General features: G+C 32.0%; 2 protein-coding genes across 2 annotated transcripts; both read right to left on the minus strand.

Annotated features, from left to right (window-relative positions):
• Window positions 1-2292: 2292 nt before the first annotated feature.
• On the minus strand, window positions 2293-6349 carry LOC140056511 (uncharacterized). Its single transcript, XM_072101908.1, has 6 exons — window positions 6090-6349; window positions 5676-5797; window positions 4813-5203; window positions 3981-4497; window positions 3457-3584; window positions 2293-3265 (listed from the first exon to the last, which is right to left on the minus strand). The coding sequence occupies exons 1-6, from the start codon at window positions 6321-6323 to the stop codon at window positions 2936-2938; spliced, it is 1722 nt and encodes a 573-aa protein (XP_071958009.1). The 5' UTR covers window positions 6324-6349; the 3' UTR covers window positions 2293-2935.
• A 3626-nt stretch (window positions 6350-9975) lies between these two features.
• Window positions 9976-13685, minus strand: LOC140056377 (uncharacterized). Its single transcript, XM_072101735.1, has 4 exons — window positions 12365-13685; window positions 11346-11624; window positions 10731-10853; window positions 9976-10223 (listed from the first exon to the last, which is right to left on the minus strand). Exons 1-4 carry the CDS (start codon window positions 12720-12722, stop codon window positions 10066-10068), a joined length of 918 nt encoding a protein of 305 aa, XP_071957836.1. The 5' UTR covers window positions 12723-13685; the 3' UTR covers window positions 9976-10065.
• Between the last annotated feature and the right edge of the window lie 11300 nt (window positions 13686-24985).

The raw sequence follows: 24985 nt of genomic DNA on the forward strand, positions 1-24985 counted from the left end.
CAAATAAATCATGTAGCCTACCTCAACGAACACCTCCATCTGCACTTTTTTCTTCAATAAGCTCTGTCGTTCTTTCCTGGGCTATTTATACCAAAATTTTGTGGCGGGAATAATCTTCCATATTAGGAGTAACAATTTCCAAATATAGAAAGATATAATTTAACCCGGATGGTGGAAATTGCAGCAGATTTGTAAGGGTATTCCCATGCAAAATGCTTGCCGCGAAGTGAAAAGCGAACCGGAAGTCACTATAACTTGGCGATGCTCAGTGACCTGCGCAGTTAAAAAACAGCGTTTTAACGGTTAAATGAGCACTTTGCTGCTCGACTGTTCATAGGTCGTGTTTATACAACACCCTAAATTTGAACACGGCTTTAATTTTTAGCGTGTTGTTCGGACCGAGGTCAACCCTCCTTAACGTTTGCTGTTATACTAGAAATCACGATACCGTGTTATACCGGAAGTTTCATCAACACGCAGTGCATGCTAGGATAAAAGGTCAAATCGTTGATCGCGCTTGAATTGGCTGAGTTGTCAACAATCATCGTCGCCTCCTCGCTGTCCGATGTATTCGCGCGGTTTTTACCATTTTCATTATATTGTATTCGTTCACGTTTGCATTGTTGTTTATTTTGTTCTCGGTTCATTTAAATTAATAAAAGTTATTTTAAGGGTTTCATTGTTTCATCTATACACTATGGAAGAAGATGCCATTTTTGCGATGTTATTTTTTTTATTCTGTTTGGAGTGGGAAACGATAGAGGCCTACTACCACTACGAGTTGGCCCCACTAGGCTAGGCGTAAAGACGTGGTAGGAGGATGATTGCTGGCAGCGAAGCAGCAATAAATGGGCCCAATCTTGTTAGCAATGATTGATATTACGACCTGTTTTAACGAGAGGTCAAAATATACCCTGAGGACACTTCCAACACGGTAACGGCGACCGGGAATCCACCAAATTTTAGGATTCAGCCAAGTAGCCTTTTTTGCAATTAAAATCTCATTACACGGAATCTCTTTGTTGTTATACAACACACTTTTCGTAGGCGTGTAGAATATGCGTGTAATAGCGTGTTGTATAAACGCGCCCATAGAATCAGTCAGACGTAACCACTGTAACATAGTACGTTAGGAACGAGATACTATGTTAATAGGTGTGTGTTTGTGTGCTTTGTTTAGGCGTTCTTTGTCATCATGCCAAAACAAGAATGCATCCAGTGCAGGGGCCCACGATCAACAGTTAAGTGGGACCGCTACATGCGGTGCGTTAGCTGCCGTACGTGCAGCCAGTCAGATCCGTGAGACGTTTGCGTACGCTGGACGCCTGCTAAGTTTGCATCACTTCCACGTCCCGCGGGACGTGCTATTGAGAAAGCAGTTGATATCGCACTCAGGAGGAAGGCGCAACTGCAATGGACGTTCCGGCTGAGAACGTACCACGCGATGAGGTGCCTGTGTACTCGCAACTCCAAAATGTGAATGCTGCAATTTGTTTTGCATTAACAAAACAAAATATACACAAGTACCTAGCTCCATAATTTATCATACGGTATATAGGAAAATGTGATGCAAAGATGAAAACCTTACACATATACTTGAAACACGAAAAAAAAAAGATAATCTCTTAACACTATTTTATTCAAAATGTTATTTTTGTTTGTTGGCAATAAAACGTGCTTGTATTAGACCAACGTTAGTTACTTTGAATTTAATGCTTGAATGCATTAAACACGATTTTGTGCCATAACGGATTTCTACAATCCGCATTATTTATAGAATTTTCCTAAAAAAAAGCTATCATTAGAATTAAAAATATTATTTGAAAAAACAGATGTGGTTGTAAGATTTGTTTAATTATTGAGAAAGCATAGAGTTTGATAATGTCAGCCATAATGTACATTATGGTAAATATTTTAGAGATAGAAAAAGATCAATAAAATAGATCGACAATATGCAAATCCTTGTTTATTCTATAAATTTATAATTTTATATAGTATAAATAAATATACTGTCCGTTTTCCAAAACAACAATAGACATTACACAATGAGTTTTGTTCGGATTATGAGCTTCTTATTTAAACTAGGTTTAATGTGCAGAAACTGCTTTATTTAATAAAAAAAATAAATGGTATGGGCCAAAAAAATCTTTATAATGTCCATTTTTTTCGCGAAGTACACACAAAGCAAAGAAAACAAATTTTAATAACTGCAGAATATTTTTAATTTTTAATCATTCATTTCTTTAATACAACTTTACTATAAAGTTCATCTACATGGTCATACACATTATGACTACAGTATATGGTTGAGCTATTGTTATAAAAACTACATGGTCATAAACTTGACTACAGTATATGGTTGAGCTACTGTTATAAAAACTACACGGTCATAAACATTATGACTACAGTATATGGTTGAGCTATTGTTATATAAACTACATGGTCATAAACTTTATGACTACAGTATATGGTTGAGCTATTGTTATATAAACTACATGGTCATAAACTTTATGACTACAGTATATGGTTGAGCTATTGTTATACAAACTACATGGTCATAAACTTTATGACTACAGTATATGGTTGAGCTATTGTTATATAAACTACATGGTCATAAACTTTATGACTACAGTATATGGTTGAGCTATTGTTATATAAACTACATGGTCATAAACTTTATGACTACAGTATATTGTTGAGCTACTGTTATACAAACTAGATGGTCATAAACTTTATGACTACAGTATATGGTTGAGCTATTGTTATATAAACTACATGGTCATAAACTTGACTACAGTATATGGTTGAGCTACTGTTATATACAATTATGAAATTGGTTGAAAATTAAATAATTTTTTTTAGATTCATTATACATGTAAAATTCCATTAATGTGCACCCTATTGTGACAACCAGTGAGTTGTAAAACTCCCTGCATTAACTTTCATTTAAAAAGTCATCTCTTAATTCTTTTAATTTAACAATAACATTGGTAGGCAATCTACTAGTTGGTGTTAAATTAAATATACTTATCACCTCCTCCTTCGATATTATTTCTCGCCATTCTTGTCCATCTTTTTCACACAGAACAAACCGGGAAGTATACGTTCCAGTGTACCACACTACTTCTACCTCATTGTTATTTATGCTGAATATTTTGCCTATCTGAGGCCATTCTGTGGGATATCTCCTTAAAGCTGTTGCTACCATAGCACCAACATCGAGTTGCTGTGGTGGCTTACGCTTCGAAAATTTACCAATGTGTACCTAGTAGTGTGGGAGAAAGCATAGAAAAGTCATAATCATTTTTCTTACAACCCTAAAAATATAGAATTTTCGTTGATGCATTTGCTTGATGCGATTATGAGATCATATCCCAAATATAAGCACTGCTTTAAACTATGTTGCATTACATGTTTCAAAGATGTAATTTTGAAAATCTATAATATCTATCATACCGGTCTTATTTCATTTTCATTATCCGAGTCACTAATGTCTGTCTCGTTTCCATCAGATTCCTCCCTCATAGGGCTTGCATTGTTGTCATTAAAAATGATGTCATGGAGCAAAAATCGCTGTTCATTTCCTAAAAAAAAAGAGTACGTATTAGTTTTAAAAAGTAAATAATATACATTCATACAAAATATCAAGATATATTTATGCTGAGGTGTTTGTTGCATAAAAGCTGGGCCAATACATTGCGCACCATGCTAATCAGATGCTGATTGATTGATTTTATCTAATGAATTAATCAGGAGGCATGTTTCTCCAGTGTACTCCACTAGATATCGTTCATGTTATTTGATAATTTTAGGTTCTCACATAAAATGATCAGTGGAAGCATGCATTGGTGAATGTGACCCAACATGGTTGTGTGGAGTAAATAGTTGAATTTTGTTATAGCTGCTGAATCTATACTAAAATCAAAATTCTCTTGTTAAAATGGTGAAACATCACACATGCAATGTAGTACAGTACATACCTTCTGTGATCTCTTCTATATTATTTAAAAATTCCTCCCACCAGTCACGTTCTTCTATTCGCAAAAAATTTGCAACAGACGCCAGACTTTTTTTTAACTTTGGTATATCTGCATTACTAAAGTCAGGAGTACACAACACTGGTATATCAGCAGGGCTTTCCTTGAGCAAATATGGAAGTGTGTCCATTTCTCTTGCACATTCACACCAAGTACAATCCGTTGACCAGTTCTTATAGGACATGATGCATTTTCCGGTTTGAGCCAAAACAAACTTAAACTGGTGTGGTTTGCTGTGGTAACGTATGTCTTGCATGTATGGTACTAACCAGTTCTTAATGTCATGCAGATAGGAAATGATACTTGATGTAATCGGCAACTTTTTGTACGAGTTTTCAACAGCACTTCGACGATGATCAAGTGTAGATGCTCTATATTTGTTCAGGTATTTGGCCACACATGAAAATAATTGGTCAATATCCTCGTGAGTGTGACCCACCATTAAAAACCCAATCTTTATCTGAAAGAGTAAAAGAAGTAATGATTTAAAATTAAAACTTTTCAAAGCAAAATAAAAAAAATACATTTTTAGTATATTTCCATTTTTTCCTCATCTAGTTAGACTAGAATGTTATTGAATATTTTATGTCTTAATAGATAATTACCAATAGTAAATTAATTACTGTCCTATTAGGCTGGTGGAAATCACCCAACACAGGGGATATTTTGTGGTGAACGAGAACAGGGTAAATGAATGATGAACTGGGTTCTTTAAAGTGCACTGTGTATACTGTTTTATTATTTATATATCATTTATAAATGTATAGTCATTTACCTTTCGAAAAATCTTTAACTCTACAAGAAGAGCACATAGGGCAAAAACAAATCTGTTTTTATTATCCTTTCCGCTATTGTCCAACTGCAGATATAAGACTGGTGGTAGAGGTTGTATCTCTGACAGCACCGTCAGTATAATGTTGCAGGTTAGGTTTGAGTCATGTGGAAACTGCTTTAGGTCAATGAAGCAGTGCCCATGTCGCCCATGTACCAGAACACCAGTTACATGTGTGGCTAGTTTCCACATCTTCGACGTTTCTTTTGATTCGCAAGCAAAAGATGGTAAATCAGTCTTGCTTTGGTCCATTCCATCGATAATTATTGACAAATACTTGTTGGGATTCTGTCTTGCTTTCTGCATATGTTTATAGTACTTTCGACGTTCAATACTGAAAAATTAAAATCATATGTTTATAGTTTTATTTTGCATTTAATAATAAATTTTTGTTTTGTTTAGTTATATGTTATCTATTAGCCGATGACAAGATGAGACAATGCATTACTTCTAATCTATTAAAATTATTGATTAAATGTAGAGGTTTTTTGTATAATAATGATTTTGTTTATCTTTTCTCTTTTTTTGTTTACAACCACTTTTATTCATTCATTGTTCATACACAATAATTATTTTCATTTTCTACCATTTTTCCCCGTTATTTTCTGTTTTATTTCAATCACTCTTAATTTTATTAAGTTAGAATTATTTTTAAAAACACTAATAATACTATAGAGGAGGTATACAGTGGAAGCAATAATTATTTTTCCTATCTATGGTAATACCGGGTATACAAGTTGAACAGAATTTCTTGTTGAAAGGTTTAAACTACTGGTTTTGTACACAAAATAGGTAGGCATACTTACTTTTGTTTTCGTAAATGCTTCTCTCTCTTCATCATTAGTATTTGCCGTTTTTGCTTTTGATTTGTCTTGTGCAGCTCAAATTTAATTCTGGTGCATTTGCTGCATTTTGCAAAACGATTTTCCTATTAAAAAAAATTGAAAAAATACAGCACGTAAAAATATAAAATTAAACAAAATTTGCATTCAATATAGTGAATGTAGAGAAGGAGTTGTGAGGCCCATCATACATGCATCTGGATTGTACGGTATGTTTTTCCAGTATTTTATTATGAATGAAAATTGAACCTACAGGACTTTCTGCATAACATTGAAGTGAATTTATAAAAATACGTTAACAAATACTTCAGTCAATGAAGATGACATGGATTTTGTCCATTGGTACAAACCATAATAAGTGTAAACACGTAAACATACCTCAGGTATTACAATATGCTTGAATTCAACACACCAAAACTTGTAGAATGTCGCTAATGCACACACATCTTCATTTCTTAGCTCAAATTCATCTTTCATATGCATGTACACATCATGTTTGGTAAGCGTTGATGGTAGATGGATTTGTCCATTAGTTGGCATTTGATCACCGTATTCATTACAAAATTTAATAAACCAAGCCCGACACTGTTGAGTTGAATTGCTATATACCATCTTTCTGGTGAAGTTGGGTGGTAAAAGATAACACCATCCTTCTGAAAAGAAATAAAATGTAAATTTCAAATATTAGGAATTTCAAATACTGTACTATTTTATTATTGTTTGGTTTAATCCATTGATTAATGACTTATGATCATTTTGCATTATCTTTCTAACATAGTGTTAAGCATATTAATTTTATTGTGTAAAAATAATTAAACAATAATCAAATGCATTCTATTCATTTAAAAAAAAGTTATTCTCCACTCCTCGTCAGATCCTGCCTATGTCCCTGTATAATACGACTATAAGTATAATGGAAAGTAATCTTCACACAGTCACAGTAATCTTTCCGTTTCAGCAACATTAAAACACATACATTAAAAGTAATATTAACAGCATGTAAAATTAAATAATGTAAAATGTACTGTAAAACTAAACAATTAATTACCAATAGCTTGCTTCCTTATTTTGTAAAAAGTTGACCGGCCAATACCATTTACTAACATCCATGCTTTTGCACAAACTTTGTTAGCACCAACTAGTAGACAGATTTTGGTGGCACCTCCGGATGTGCTGAGATGTTCATTGAAATATTTAAGGATCCAACAGCGTTGTTCATATTCGGTCATTGCTTGAAATGCTTCCCTTGTCTGTTTTATTTCTCTAAAATTTAGCATACCAATGCACATTAATGCACAACAGCAGGTCAAATACAAGTTGTGTATTGGCTGTAGGTGATTCCTTTTCCTTTTTTCTACAGAAAGAATAAACTTACATTATCCATTGGCAAAAAAAACAAACAAACAAAATAACAATTATATGGTACCAATTGCGGAAAATGTGATCAGTCAATACGGTTTCAGAAGTTTTGGAGGTTACGTAAAACTAGGTGACTAATTCGCATTAATATATAGATACTTTTAATTCTTTGACAAACAATTTTTTTTTCGGTTCAGATAATTCAATTTCAATTTCCGAGTGTTCAATTACAGGTTGTGCAGGTGCCTTGTTCATTGGACAGTCCTACCTATTTGAGTCAAAATATGCTAAGGTGTTACATAAAATGCCATTTTAATTTGTATTTATAAAAAATATTATATACTATACACTAATATGTGTAGGGAATTAATAGATAGTTTAACATGCAACGGTATAACTTACACAGTTTCATTTCACTTCACCCACTATTTTTTTTTTAAATTTCAAATTTGTTGTGATAATGGCCTATTCTCACACCATGAATTTGTAACATTTTGAGTGTCACTTCATAATCCAATTTATATTTGATAATTGTGAAGTATAATAAAAAATATTGATTGGGATATTGGAAGTACATGTATAAACAATAAATAAAATCAATATATTGACACCACAATATTTTATTTTTGTATAATAAATTAATATCTTTGCTTGTGCTGACGTGCGTTACTGTGTCCGTCAACAATCAAGTTTGACTAGGCCTAGGCTGGGTTAGGCCTAGAACAACGGCAATACGAAAACCAAAATGTTAAACAATTCAAGGATATGTTTACTCTATATAATGCATCAGATTTTAAATGTTATGTAATTTAATTGTATATAAATCCCGATTTAAAAAAAATGTCACCATTGTCTGTCAAAAACTAACGCACGCAATGTTTTCCTGTCATTACCGCCGAGAATGAGCAAACAGACGATACTACATGGCAGCCTACAAATACAGCTCCCGCGATGGCTTCCCGCTGCAAAAATTCTTCACAGAATGTAAACTTGCGTCGCTAAACAACGAAAACTAGTATCTGTCAAAAATATAACGCACGCAAGATATAACGCACGTAAGTACTTAACATTATTAGAAATCATAAATAAATACATTTAGAACATAAATACATAGTTTAGGCTTTATATATTTAATTCTAATGGTATTTTAGGCCTAATAATTACCTCGGTACGGCTATTAGGGCGAACTGTCTCAAGCGACAGCGATAGGCACACGCCTAGGCTAATTTGCTCAGTGTTTTGACTGACCTTTCTAAATCGTGCGTTATATTTGACAGATATTTCAATCGCTGGTATTCCGTCTCCGGAGGAGCGCTGGCGAACACGTGCGTTATATTTGACGGACGGCGGCCGTGTATATAAGGATTTGGCAGATCGTGTATTTCATTTCAATTACAAATAGCGTATTTTAATAGCTTTTATACTTCATAAAAAAAAATATTTAATGGAATTAAACAATTTAGTTTCATTTTGTGTGTTGATGATTAGCATGGTAAAATAATTTTGAAGTATAACATTTATTCCAATATAATTATAAATAAATAGATACTATAAATATTAATACCTATAATAAAAATATAGTTAAGTAACTAACAGGCTATTTAATTAGTATTAACTCAATAATAATTAAGTATACTAAATTAAAACAAATAGAAATAAAACAAATTAAAATATAAAAGAATAAATCAAATGTAGGCCTACTAACATAAATAAAAATATTTAAAGAAATATTAAATAAATAAAACATATAGATTTACTAATATAATAAATAAAAATATTAATAAAATAAATACAAAATTAATATTTTTTTCTGTACTTGCTGTATTTTCAGAATGGTTTTAAAAATAAAAGTAAAAATGGAAGAGATAAATAAGGGCTCACCAACCCCGAAAACTAATTCAAGAGGTGCCGTCCATTCAAAATTGTATAGAGAAAGATGTTCTATTTATGCATCATGCACGTTTTCATGTTGACTGTATAATAATTAGGCAATTAAGATAATTGTTTCAGATTAATTTTCAATTTAAATATTTCAAACCATTTTGATGACATGTTTAGTTGTGTTTTTATACATGCAAGTATTGTATACCGGTAGTTGAATTTGCCAAGTGAAAATTACTGTATGTCGGAGATTACATAACGGTATTTGGATTTTATTAAAATATTGGTAATTTTTAATAAATAGCCAACCTTCACACCTAAAGTGTACTCTTATCATTTTTTTTCTCAAACTACATGCCCAATAGTGTTTTCCAGACAACACACACACCCACACCCACAGCTTCGTCTGTCAAACTAACACACGCAAGCGTAGTGTCTGTCAAACTAACACACGCAAGTACACCTCAAATAATGTCATTATTTTCAAAGATATGCCATTTGATATTATTTTTCCTCATAAAACATTTTGCCATTATGACTTTCTGCCATTCTATCAAGAATAGTTAATAACCAAAGGATTTACAGTGATTAAAGTACAATTAAAACGGCGTAATAAATTTTCACCAATTGCATGCTAATTTTTTAAAGACAAAAACACTTTTATGTGATTATTGAGAAATTTTTTTCCGCATTTATACTTTGAAATGTAGTATATTAAACATAATTAAATAAATTATAAGACATAGTTATGATAATTTTATTATTTGTTCAAGAAAAACAACAAAATTTTGTCCGTCAAAACTAACACACGCAATTGCTACACCAATTAAATTAAAATACATTTTTTGAAGTTCATGTTCAGTGACTTATCTTTTTTTTAGTATTGCCTGAAAGATATGTTTTTACTCAACAATTTCAGGTTATAAAAAAAAAAAAAGGTTAAAGATGAAAAATTGACCTCTGTGTTACAGTTTTATAACACTTTAGCATATTTTGAGTCATTTACATACCATACAGACATAACATTAGAACCTGACCATAGAATCAGACACAAATGGAAACAACCAGCAATTTCCATATCTTTTAGGTACAGCACAACCATCAACATCAAGCACTATTTAATAAAAGTAGTTTTAAAAATTAATGACATATCAAACTTACCACTACGCTTACTTGTGTGATTAGAGATTTTAATCTCATCATCACTTGATCCAGATGAATTAAGGTAATTAGTTTCTACAGTCTCTAGGCCTCCTGTATTTCTCTTGCAGGCTAAATAAAAATATAGTAGTTTAATATTTATAGCAGCCTATGCAACATACATGTACAGTAATTCTTCATTTGGGGTAAATGGTGATTGATAGCAGACATTTTCAAATTTTGGATAGTGGAAGATAATATTTTGATCCAGGAGCTATAGGCTTTATGGGAGGTTATTACCATTTATCCTTTTTTTTTCACCATTATTCTCATCGTTATTAATAATGAGGTTTTTGTTGTATTTTGTTATTTCTGAAGAATGCACCTTTGTAATTATTAAGTATGCTAATGATTTAAAGGTGTAGTAGGGAAGTAAATCTAAATAAATAAACTAGCCTCTATAGAGGATACTAATATCTACTGGCTAGTAGTAGTAGTAGTAGTAGTAGTAGTATTATTAGGCTGGCTGCTTAAAAGGTAATTCCCTACCCAAGCCTAGATGAAGTTTTGTATAAAGTTGGTAGGAGCCCTACTAAGAAAGGTTAGCAAAAGCTCATGGTTAATGTTATTGCTACTGACCTGCTGATATGTCATCATCGGAAGTATCGACATCGGAAGTATCGACATCTGTTGTAGAAACCTCCCATGCTTTTCTCTCTGCTGCTGGAGGAACTTTGGTAGTTGTTACTAGACAAACAGAGTCTATGTTGTAATCAGAAAATGTGCAATTTAAACTATTATCATAGAAATAATTAGATACATTTATTGTTTAAAAGGGACTGCTAATTTCAATTTTTTATTTTATGATTCCAGATCAATTATTTATTTTACATATCAAAATAATTTCTTTTTTTTCCAGTAAAAAACCCTTGCCAAGGGGACATTATTTTGTTCCTGAAGCCTTAATAGGGGTTATACTGAACGTAACTAGAGGTGGTCCAGTGAAATAGAAAACGTTAACAATGCAAACTTCTTTGTTAAGAACAATCTCAACGCACACAATTGTGTTATAAGTACGGAAAGGTAAATCAACAAAAAAAAAACTATACTCAACGATAAATGTCCCAATCGAATACGACATTGCTACCTCCCAGATCGGGCCCATAAAAACATAGGGATAGGCCTAGAGGCGGCCTCTACTCTAACCTAGTAAATAACTACATAACATGTCATTGTATTGTTAAAGTTACTGACCTGCTGACTCTGTCGGTATGTCATCATCAGAAGTATCGACATCTGTTGTAGAAACCTCCCATGCTTTTCTCTTTGCTGCTGGAGGAACTTCGGTAGTCGAAATCCCAGTAGGTGACCCTTCTGTATCATCAACAGCAGAACATCCATTATTGATTGATTGAATTGAACCGTTCCCACGTACAATTAGGCCTACTTCATCATCTTCACTTGAAGAATAGTAAAGCATACGCTCAGTTGGATAAGCAGTGCTGTGTGTTGTTGTTACTTGACAAACAGATTCTGTATCGTAATCAGAAAATTTGCAATTTGATTAAATTATTATCATACATAATTAATTAGATATTAAATCAAGAATGATTCCACCGAAATTTTGAGTTAAAATAACGATAGTGAAGCATATGAATAGGCAAACTGCCTAAAAATTGACATGTTTTGAGAAACTATTCTCATCTTCCACCAGAACAGAAAACAACGCCTAGGCTTAGAGTACTTATATACCAATAGGACAGGTTGTATGTAAATGAGGAAGTAATTAGCATGATAAAACAACAAGGAATGTAGGCAACAAACAATCATATGGCAAGCGTGACGCCTATTCATCAAATGCCTCACTATCGTTATTTTAAATAATTAATTATATGCCACACATCGTAAAATATTATTGAAAATGTGTATGTTTGATCTCTTCTTTGGGACACCCTTTCCCACAAACAAGTGGATATAGGCCTATTAAGGGGGCCGGCACACATTTTGAGTGTAGGCCTACCTGGCAAATGGTTGATTACCCCTATTAAGTTTTTTCTATCCCAAACACAGTACAGTACTACATACTAAAATTCCCATATGAATAGGCCTAGGCTAGAGCCTATCTCTAGCTAGCCTTAGTAATAAGTAATATTTACTAGGCCCAGGCCTAGGGCCTAGTACTAGGCCTAGTAGTAGTAAATAACTAGGCCTCTAGGCCTACCTAGGTATGAACATTCATTGTTGTAGGCTAGGCCTATTGTATTGTTACTCACCTGCTGCTGCTGACTCTGTCTGTATGTCATCATCAGAAGTATCGAAATATGTTGAAGAAACCTCCCATGCTTTTCTCTTTGCTGCTGGAAGAACTTCGGTAGTCGGAAGAACTTCGGTAGTCGAAATCCCAGTAGGCGACCCTTCTGTATCATCTACTCCTAGGACTAGGCCTAGGCCTAGGCCTTCTTCATCGTCTTCACTTGAAGAATAGTATAGCATACGCTCAGCAGTTGGAACAGGGTGTTCTGTCGTGCCATCATCAGAAAATGTGATATTCATAATGTTATTATCGTAGAAATATGCATCGTCTTCGCTTGAGTATTGAAGCATTAGCTCAGAGTCGCTTATCATGTTCATGATTTAACAAATTGATAAAAGAAATGAACAATATACGGTTTTATGTTCATTTAACCGTCATTCGCATCTAATCTTTGGAAAAAGCGCGAACGAATTTGATTGGCTGCTGATCAACGTTATATTTCATGTGACGTCGTCAACGTCCAATGCAATTACAATACTACTGTACTTTATTCATTTTAAAACAAACTGAAATTGTCCACTTTTCCATTACTGAAACTGATTTAGGATCAACCTGAGTTTTCGGCATGTATTTAATATAGGACTATTCCATTATTATTTATAGGGGTGTTAGTCAATATGTTGGGTTGGGTGTGCCAGGCTTGTTGAGGCTTCTATTGTTCGTGTCATTGTGCCAATTGTTTTGTATTTCACTGTGTTTGATAAAAACAAACAAAAAACTGCTGCTATAGTTAGCCTATGTGTCTGTAAATTATATCGTATTTTACACTATATTTATATAGCCTATAGGCCCTAACATGTTTTTTACCGTCAACAGTTAAATCATATCATGTTTTATTTTACATTTCATGTAATATTATTATATGTTTTTTTTTCTCAACAGCCGAATCAAGTTATATAGCCTCTTACAAATAACAAGAAAAAATACATTCAAACGTTATTCACAATAAGGAGAAAACATATACAACTTATTTAATTTATGTTTTAATTTATATAAATCCAAAGGAAAATTAATGAAACAACGACAATGATGTGGGTATCAGTGGCTGGATCTCAATAGAGATACAAAAAAAAAAGCGAAAAGCTAAATCAAAACGATAAAGTAAAACAGCCAGAAAAACAATTTATATAAATACATCCATGTTTGTTTTTTTCTCAACAGTTTATGACTTTAACAAATTCAGTACACTTAAAGGCATAAGATTAAGCAAAACATACATTGTGTAACATATTTAATTTAAGGTATATATGTTTTATTTCATCGACCCATTTATAAGTGTTATTTAGTAGTGTCATGTTTGGTTCAACTCAATGAGTTAGCAATGTTCGTGAGGTTCTCTCTCCAGCTGATCCTGACACAAAAACTAAAATAGTCAGAAATAAAATTGCAGAACTTTCTCTCATGCAACACACACTAACCCTTCCCCGGACCCCAGTACAGGATAAATAGGGCCTACACTGTTAACAAAATTCTTATAAAAAAACTGTAAACTACTGGCAATCTGGACGCCAGTAATTTACCGTAATGTAGAATTACAGGTACTGTTGAAAATAAATTACTGTAAAACTACAGTAAATTACTGTTGGTCATAAAGTCGGTTGTCTACCGTAATGTAGAATCACAGGTACTGTTGAAAATAAATTACTGTAAAACTACAAATTACTGTTAACTTGAAAGTCGGATGTCAACTATAACGTAAAATCACAGGTACCGTTTCTAATAAATTACTACAGTATAATTACTGTTAATCTGAAAGTCTGTTTGTCAACAATAACGTAAAATCACGGGTACCATAAAACTACGTAAAATTACTGTCGATTTCAAAGGAAGTGGTCTACCATTAATGTAGAATAATGTTGATAAATAACTGTAAAACTACATTAAAATTACTGTCGATTTCAATGGTCAATGGTAATGTAAAATCACAGGTACCGTTATTAATAAATTACTGTAAAAGATTCAGTGAATTCCAACCAAACAAAATATTACAAAAATATAAATACCATACAAACAAAATAAATACATGCCAATAATCTTATTTCATGCCTTATATTAAAATGACCATCAAATAAATGGAAGGTTTATTCCAGAGTACAGGACCTGGATGTGGTAGATGGACACTTAACAATGAGAATTATATCGTCGGCCAAGAATGAGTCTTTTTATCAATAAAAAATATTAATCTCTTTCTCTTTGAAATCTTTTGTAAGTTCATTTATATATAATATTAACAGAATTAGAAAGAGAGAGAGACAGCCTTTGTGGGTTGAAAAAAATGGATAATTTTCAATATAAATCCAAATTACTGAAAAAAAGACAATGTTGTGGGTATCAGTGTGGCTGTGGGTATCAGTGGCTTGATCTTAATAAAGATACAAAATAATATAAATAAAAAGCTAAATCTAAACGATACAATTTAAACAACTAGACAAAATTAGCAGAGCTTTCGGGCAAAACTAGCCCTTCATCAGTGTGTAGAAATCAAGCGCTGCCTGAGTGGACTGGAATAAAAGAAATAAAACAAAAGAGGCATAATGCTGGTGAAAAGAGTGAGATTAGAAAACAATAAAGATAGCTTGGTATATATAAACAATTTAGAAATTGAATTAAAAATCAACTCAAATGGTGGTTAATATTGAAACATTAAATTTAGGTAGTCGATGGAATAATTTTACCGATCTGGGAATATGTTCCTAATGTTAAGTCAAAATATTTCGTGGTTTTAAGTAGTAATTCCAAGTGGTTTTCATGGTTCTCTCTCCAGCTGATCCTGACACAAAAACTAAAATAGTCAGAAATAAAATTGCAGAACTTTCTCTCATGCAACACACACTAACCCTTCCCCAGTACAGGATATATAGGGCCTACACTGTTAAAAAAATTCTTATAAAAAAACTGTAAATTACTGGCAATCTGGACGCCAGTAATTTACCGTAATGTAGAATTACAGGTACTGTTGAAAATAAATTACTGTAAAACTACAGTAAATTACTGTTGGTCATAAAGTCGGTTGTCTACCGTAATGTAGAATCACAGGTACTGTTGAAAATAAATTACTGTAAAACTACAAATTACTGTTAACTTGAAAGTCGGATGTCAACTATAACGTAAAATCACAGGTACCGTTTCTAATAATTACTACAGTATAATTACTGTTAATCTGAAAGTCTGTTTGTCAACAATAACGTAAAATCACGGGTACCATAAAACTACGTAAAATTACTGTCGATTTCAAAGGAAGTGGTCTACCATTAATGTAGAATAATGTTGATAAATAACTGTAAAACTACATTAAAATTACTGTCGATTTCAATGGTCAATGGTAATGTAAAATCACAGGTACCGTTATTAATAAATTACTGTAAAAGATTCAGTGAATTCCAACCAAACAAAATATTACAAAAATATAAATACCATACATACAAAATAAATACATGTCAATAATCTTATTTCATGCCTTATATTAAAATGACCATCAAATAAATGGAAGGTTTATTCCAGAGTACAGGACCTGGATGTGGTAGATGGACACTTAACAGTAAACCACAGTAAGAATGTTGTTGATCCAATAACAGGAGCCCACACTCAAAACATAGAATCCTACTGGAATCGTGAAAAATTAAAGTTAAAAAGAATAGGTGTAAACGGGAATGGTTACCGGAATACCTTGACGAATTTATGTGGCGAGAAAGATATGGCATAATATAAATTAAACAGATTAAGTAAGTTAAAATAGTATATGTTCCTTGTGCCTTATTAAATAATGTTAAAGTCTTGTGCCTTATATTTGAATAAAGTTTGAAGAATGTATCTTTCGATCTAACGATTTTTTTCTTGTTGTTTGTAGAGGCTATTTGCAACTGTTGAGAAAAAACCAAACATGGATGTATTTATATATATTAAAACATAAATTGGATATTTTATATAAATTAAAACATAAATTAAATAAGATTAAAATGTATATGAATCTTTTTCTTGATCTTTTCTTGTTATTTGTAGAGGCTACTTGATTTAACTGTTGAGTAAAAAAACATGTTAGGGCCTATAGGCTACGTATATAGTGTAAAATACGATATAATTTACAGACACATAATAAAAGCTATAGGCTAACTACAGCAGCAGTTTTTTGTTTGTTTTTATCAAACACGGTGAAATACAAAACAATTGGCACAATGACACGAACAAAAGAAGCCTCAACAAGCCTGGCACACCCAACCCAACATATTGACTAACACCCCTATAAATAATAATGGAATAGTCCTATATTCAAATACATGCCGAAAACTCGGGTTGATCCCTGATTTAACCTAAAGCCATAGAAATTTAAACTAAAATATGCGTAGTGCATGAATATAGAGTAACAGTAACATTTCTAGTTTTTAATCTTTCTCAGTTTACTTTTAATAATGCTTTGTTTTTTTACGTTTTGTTTTATATTTGAAGATATCAAATTTGTCAGTGGTTTGTCATGACAAATTATACTTTTTAAATATTTTTTTTAATGGTTTTTATGTATATTTTTTTTTAAATATAATTATGTTTATTTACTCTTGTTGCACATCTCCCTCATTGAGACTGTGCCTCTGATAAAGAGATACAAAAAAATTCATAACATAATTAACTGTACGCCACATTAAATCTTAAAAAAAAAGTTTATATAAACTTTAGATTCTATCATCAAAACACTTCCCCTATTATGATCAAATCATCTTTCATGTAAACTTGGCCTATTTTTCAGAAATGAATATCCTTATAGTAATACGATGAGTGGTAAGTTCAGAGCTTGGGATTTTTTTAGGAAACAATGAGTTTGAAAGAATCCCAATTTGATTGGTCAAAATTATCGCTACTTATACGTCCGCTATAGATGGCGCTTTTTTTCATACAGATAACTACATAAACAGAACACAATTATTAATGAATAATTAATAATATTAAAGAACCAATTTTTTTAATTATTCCTTGTCTAAAAATTGTCCCCATGTATGGCAAGATATTCCTAATTTTATCGTATATCATCTTTAATTGTCTGTACACACGAACCATGTTAACTGTATATTTAAATGATTGTTCACACAATTTATTATATCTTATGTATTTTTATTGTTTTACTAAGTTTTATGATTGAAATGCAGTATAGATAACCAATTCGATAGTGCTTAGCACTCAAGAAAGGAAATCCCCAGGTTGCTTTGTTGCGTTGTTTGACTGCATGAAAATTTAATAAAATAATTCTGTTCGATCCTTTTCCTTCATCTATATGGCTTGTGTTTTTGTAATTTCTGTGTGCATGCTATACATGTTGGCTTCGTCTATGAATTTGTTACCGATTGGCTATTTCCTTTGATTGTTAATGCGTTGGTGGTTGGTTACAATCAGGCCTGCATATTATTTTTCAAAATTATAACATTTTAAATTTTGTTGTAAATTGATGCTTTCAATAATGATTGTAGATCATTTTCACTATTTCCAATGAGAATTATATCGTCGGCCAAGAATGAGTCTTTTTATCAATAAAAAATATTAATCTCGTTCTCTTTGAAATATTTTGTAAGTTCATTTATATATAATATTAACAGAATTAGAGAGAGAGAGAGACAGCCTTTGTGGGTTGAAAAAAATGGATAATTTTCAATATAAATCCAAATTACTGAAAAAAGACAATGTTGTGGGTATCAGTGTGGCTGTGGGTATCAGTGGCTTGATCTTAATAAAGATACAAAATAATATAAACAAAAAGCTAAATCTAAACGATACAATTTAAACAACTAGACAAAATTAGCAGAGCTTTCGGGCAAAACTAGCCCTTCATCAGTGTGTAGAAATCAAGCGCTGCCTGAGTGGACTGGAATAAAAGAAATAAAACAAAAGAGGCATAATGCTGGTGAAAAGAGTGAGATTAGAAAACAATAAAGATAGCTTGGTATATATAAACAATTTAGAAATTGAATTAAAAATCAACTCAAATGGTGGTTAATATTGAAACATTAAATTTAGGTAGTCGATGGAATAATTTTACCGATCTGGGAATATGTTCCTAATGTTAAGTCAAAATATTTCGTGGTTTTAAGTAGTAATTCCAAGTGGTTTTCATGGTCTGCCCTGTCGTGAAAGAACGTCTCAATTGACACATTTTAAAAAAGCTTTTTGGGCAATTTAGGGAATGATACACCTTGTGGTGCATTCGGATTTTCAATTACTTGCAATTATTGTTCATTCCGGATGATAACAAAAACACGTTTGGTTGATTATCTGAAAATTATGCAGTATGCAGTTGAGAGGTTATTTCATGACGGGGCAGAAATGTAGGCTAATAATAATTTGTTTTGCACAATGCATGGTTAATATTAAACATCTTTTTTTATGCGAGTCTTCCTTATTACTTTCATTTAAACGAAACACAATTAAGTCACCTATGTGCGCTCACTTTGCTTTTTCACTTTGCAATGTTATCGATAACTTTAAACGAAGTGAGCCAACCGAAGCGCACCCGCATCATTTGGACGCAATCATAATGGGTTTTTGGACCGATGTCTTATTAACGTTCCCTTTTGTAATGAAAATTATGTATAAAGGTTTTTTTTTCGGACCGACATAAAAGTAATTCGAGATTCATGACATTTTTCGTTCTTTAATTTTTAAATGCCAAGGAGAACTAAAATTAGCAAAAGTATAGTCACGCGAGGGTTTATGAGTGCTATATGATGCAAGTACAGCACGTTAGTAAATCAGGAAAGGTATGGATGATTTGTATAATGATATTGTTTGTTCTCTATCTAGTGCCTCCAAAATGTGTTTTAAAAATAAGAAAATAAAAAATGGGACCCACATTCCAGGGTGGAATGAAAATGTCGCAGAATGCCATAATGTGGCTAGAGAATCATTCCTTCTATGGGTTAATAATGGAAAGCCTAAATCTGGTTTATTATTTGAAGCGATGCGTTTTAAATGACAAGATCTCAATTTAAAATGAGTTTACGCTAGTGTAAATCAGAAGAAGAACAGCATAGGGCTGATTCTATGGTTAAGTCTTTATTAAAAAATGATTATGCTGATTTGTGGAAAAGGTTTATAAGTCTAAATCATGTACTCCTGTTCTTACTTCTTCTTTCTTGGAAATTTAAGAAATACTTACAGAATCTTTGGATAATGTTAATGGTGAATATGATAATTATAAGTAACCACTGGGCAGCTCATTTTGAGGAGCTGTTTAATTGTGTTCATAATGATAGTAATAAGGATTATGTTCACAGTATACTTGTTAATTGTAATGATGATTGTGGTTGTGAGGTAAATGTCCAACAGGTAGCGGGCATTATTAAAGATTTATTTAGTGATAAATTGTTCCGATTTTAAAATCTAAATCAGGTGATATTACGAGTAAAAGCAATTAGGCCTATAGCTTTAGCTAGTGTGGTATCTAAGGTACTAGAATTTGTATTAATTAAATTGTCCGGAGATAGCCTTAAGTCATCTGACCATCAGTTTGCGTTTAAATCGGGTCACTCCACAGATACATGTATATTAGTCTTAAAACAAGTTGTTGCATTTTATAGTCGGCAAAATAGCCCTGTATATGCTTGCTTTCTTGATGCCTCTAAGGCATATGACAGATTAAATAATAACTGGTCTCTTTTTTAAAAATTGTTAAACAGAAAGATGCCAACCGCAATTGTAAAATTGTTATCGTGTTGGTACTCACAGCAACAGTTTTGTATTAAATGGGGAAGATCTATCTCCCGATGGTTCTATGTAAGAAACGGAGTGCGACATGGTGGAATCATGTATCCGTTACTGTATAATGTTTACATTTCCCAAGAACCAGTGGGAATATTAAAAGAAAGCCGATCACGCTTACTAACATCTTTTAAACGGAGTTTTGGACGACGATATCAAATGCCTGTTGCCACTGAATTGGACTGTGACTTTCATATCTTGTTTTTACGTGATATTAGGATTTATTGCTAAAAATCATATACAGTATAACCAAAGTTAAATATAAACTATGAAATATGAGTCTATGAAACATTTTAATTAACGCTTGAACTTTTTTAAAATTAATGTGATTGTAAATAGGGGCCTACCTGATTTGTATTAAAATGTTTCTATAATTATCAATTATTCCTTATATTCATCTGAATATAAAACAAAAGTCTACTTCCGAATTGGCAGGGTCGGAGTCACTATAATGTAATTAGCTACCCCATTTGGACGGAAAATAATAATAATAATAACGTTCAAATTACTAATATAATGTTCAGATACTTTAGTCTAATACCACCTCAGCCCGACCATGGGGTTGGTTAGAGCATTTTTTAGGAATATGGACATAGCTTAGATTGCTAGCAATTCCACTATTAACTCTTGATAATATCACAGATAAGTTTAAAGTTTTAAAAAACCGCTGATTATAGTTTCAGATAGGACTGGACATGCCCTCTAGAGTAAAACTAGGTAAAACTATAGGAATCCATCCCAAAAACGTATTGGATTTGTTTCCGTTTAAAAAACTTTTCATTTACAATAATTATTAGTTCATACATTAAATGCCAAGGAAAACTAAATTTAGCAATATTATTTGTTTAGGGGTGCAAATAAAAGTGAAAACTATAGACAAGATGTAAAGTAGTCTAATGTACCGTTTCTTCGATAATCTTAATTTTACCTATACCTATACTTTTATTCAGACATTCCGGATTTTTAATCCTCTCAAAAATAATGTTAGCTAAAAGTAAGAGTGCATTGCCTGGTCTATATTCCTGAAAAAATTTTGTCGTCTCTCGATTTTATGATGCTGTGTCCGATTCTATAAATACGTTTTATATTAACACTGGCAGTATTTATCTATATTAACGAACACATCCCTTTTTACTTTCCGTACTTTTGAACCTTCTGAACATAGTCTGGTTATACTGAGATTGTTTATCTAATTGAATTCGTATCATATATTACGTAATATTAGGATATATTGCTAAAAATCAAGAAGTAAATAATTGTTCGGGTTGAGTGCTATAGGATAGAATTACAGCTATGAAAAATGTAACGAACAATACACTTTAGAAGTTGTTTGAATCCCATCTAGTCTACACGCTTTAAACTATTTTAATTTGATCGTAAATACCTATATTCGTGTCATTGATATTACACGATTGCGACATGAATTTTCATCAAAGTATCATACATTAAAAGTTATGCTGGTGATTGTATATGAAAGCTCTTTTAAATGGCAACCATATACCATACGTTTCTTATAGACCTAATCCGTTAGAAAATTAAAATACTTTTAAAACTTTTAATTTGCATCTCCTATTTAGGCATCAAAACTTATTGTGTGTTGTCCCTTAGATGGAAACCAGGCAATCTAGCACCAAAATAATTTCGTAATTATATACTGTAGGCCTAGTGTATATATTAATATAAATCACTCGAATAATGACAATACAAGTTATTGCCTATTCCCTATCGAAGTTAAAAGTTCTTCTGTATGACTAAGATACAGTCACTAAAGACAATATTGTATGTATGTTACCTATTAAATACAAGCCCGTACTTCATCATTCAACATAATTAATAATTTCGCCATGCAAACTTCGAAGTTTTTTTTTGTATACTTTACTAAGTACTTTCCATGTATTTTAAATAGTCAATTAAGCTAAGAATATAGAGCACCGTGTTTTTATAGGTTCAGCTTTTAAATGTGTCTCATTGTGTGCTTTGCATCTGTTTAAAAAAAAATCGTCACATTTGTCTTAGCTTTCGGAGTCAAAAATCTCGAATGACTTTTATGTCGGTCGAACAAATTTATTATGATGAACTCGTATGTTGATTCTCTCTCTCGGACAACATCTTTATAAAACTGGCTAATCGTATCTCAGCGGTATCCGGTCGGCTGTCTTCGTTTTGCTTCTAGATATCGCATTAAGCTATTAGTAGGCCTACCTGACATAACCGAGCTATCAAAAAGCGAACTTCAATCACAGAGGTGACTTATTTGTCCCAAATTTAGTTGAGAATGTTTTAAGGCCTAAACGAATTATTATTACAAAATTTAGTGGGCCTATATTATAAAGTGATTGGTTTAATGAAATTAATAACAAAGACTCGAATTAAAAAGTACAGTATAATTAATCATGCACGTGTAAAACAAATTATTATATTAGCCTATATTTTAATGCCAACACTTTTCCAATACGTGCTTAAATTGGCTTTGCTTGTTGCTTTATAGAAAATCATAACCAATTAATTGTCTAACCAAAAATGTCATTTATCTCATACACTGTAATATTTGTAGTGAGTGGTAGAAACCTAAACACTCTCCGTATGAGAATGACACAGAGATCAGCTATAAAAAACATTAAAGTTTTTCTGTAACCGAAATGTTAATTCAACCTACTTGCAGAAATCGCACAGGACTTTTAATGTAGTCCTGTTGCTTTCAAAAGTCATGTCGCAATCGTTTAATATCTTATATCAATGACACGAACATATTAGGTTGTCAAATGGAGCGACAAAACTCGCAAAGACAAAAAAACACTTGGAATTACTACTTAAAGCCACAAAACTGTTTGATCTTAACATTAACATACTCCCAGATCAGTAAAATTATTCCATCGACTACCTAAGTTTAAGGTTCAATATTAACCACCATTTGAGTTGCTTTTTTTAGATACAATCCTAATTGTTTATATCTACCAAGCTATCTTCATTGTTTTCAGCTTGTGCCTTGATCCTTTGTTTTTATTTCTTTATTCCAGTCCACTCAGGCAGTGCTTGTTTGCTTCATAATCTCAATTTTGTCTTTTCACTTATAAAGGGCTAGTGGATTTATATTTAATGTTTTTTTAAATTTCTGTTGTTTTAACTCACATAATGTCTAAAAGATCGCAATAATAATGAAGCTTTTGAAATGGATGTAAAATATTCATATTCTCAATTTTGTAAAAGCACTTCCACTGATATAGTATATTATCCTATTAATTAAATATGACAAGTTGTACAGGTAGTTTCAGTTTTTATTTTCTATTGTTTTTGTATATTTTTTTTAAAGTAATTGTGTTGCTTAAATCATGGAGGTATAAACATATTTTGATATGCTTAAATGTTGTATGTGTGCCACTGTTAAATATGTGTTGCTCCAAATAAATATTATTATATTATTATTACAAGGTACAGTATTCATTTCTGAAAATTATATACATAAAAGATGATTTGATCATACAGGAAATTGTTTGAAGATAGAATTTAAAGTTTAGATTTAACTTGTTTTAAAGATTTAATGTGGCTATACTTTGATATATTATAAACGAATTTAACAAAACTCTTTGAAATTTATCATTCTATTGAGCCTATATGCATGGTACGGTCACTGTTACTCTTTATTCATTGATTTAAAATTCAGGTTAGACTTTTTATTAGAAAGAAATAAACACACCAGGGTTAAAAGGGTTAAATAATCCATAATTAAGCGATATATCTACACTGTGAGACACAAAATGCTTTCATAAAATTACACATTTATACCTTTGCTTAATAATAATATTTTATAATAATTCATTTTAACGGTACTACGCCTACATGATGATCATGGGTAGCTAATGGCATGGGGCTCCGACCCTGTATGCCACTTTTGGAAGTGTTTATATTGATGTTGCAAACAATTTCATTATCAAAATTTATATGTAGAAGACAAAACTGATTAATTAGTGTGCATGATGCATATAAGAAGTAATTACTGAAAACTATCATTGTAGTACATTTTTTATAGTATTAGTAGTACTTTATAGTATAAAGGGTGTATAAAGTTGTGCCTTTTCAAGCATGATTTGAGTGATAGTTGTTTTTGGGGTTGGCAATTATTGCGACAAAATTGTAATGTCCTTGACGTTATTAATGCCTAATTTCCGTGACAGAGATAAACCCTTATATCAATAACATATCATTGGGTTTTTTTTTTGATCTAATGTGATATAAAGGGATAATCGCAGAAACAGCACAGAACTCCGAATTCCTAAAAATGCTCTAAACATTAGTCCCAATCATAGTCGAGCTGACGTGGGTTTGGACTTCCAAATATACACAAACTTAAATTACCACTAAATTTCAAAAACGTTGCGCCGGTTCTGAATATTATATCTAATCTGAATGATATAGGCCTAAATGAATAATACTGATACTTGCAGAAACCGCAAAGAACGTTCAATGTATTGCATTCAAAAGACATGTCGCATTCGTGTAATATCTTATATCAATGACACGAACATATTAGGTTGTCATAAGACAAAAAAAACTTGGAATTACTACTTAAAGCCACAAAACTGTTTGATCTTAACATTAACATACTCCCAGATCGGTAAAATTATTCCATCGACTACCTAAGTTTAAGGTTCAATATTAACCACCATTTGAGTTGTTTTTTTTTAGATACAATCCTAATTGTTTATATCTACCAAGCTATCTTCATTGTTTTCAGCTTGTGCCTTGATCCTTTGTTTTTATTTCTTTATTCCAGTCCACTCAGGCAGTGCTTGTTTGCTTCATATTCTTAATTTTGTTCTTTCACTTATAAAGGACTAGTGGATTT

Source organism: Antedon mediterranea, chromosome 8, assembly GCF_964355755.1.
Source record: "Antedon mediterranea chromosome 8, ecAntMedi1.1, whole genome shotgun sequence".
Taxonomy (NCBI): Eukaryota; Metazoa; Echinodermata; class Crinoidea; order Comatulida; family Antedonidae; genus Antedon; species Antedon mediterranea.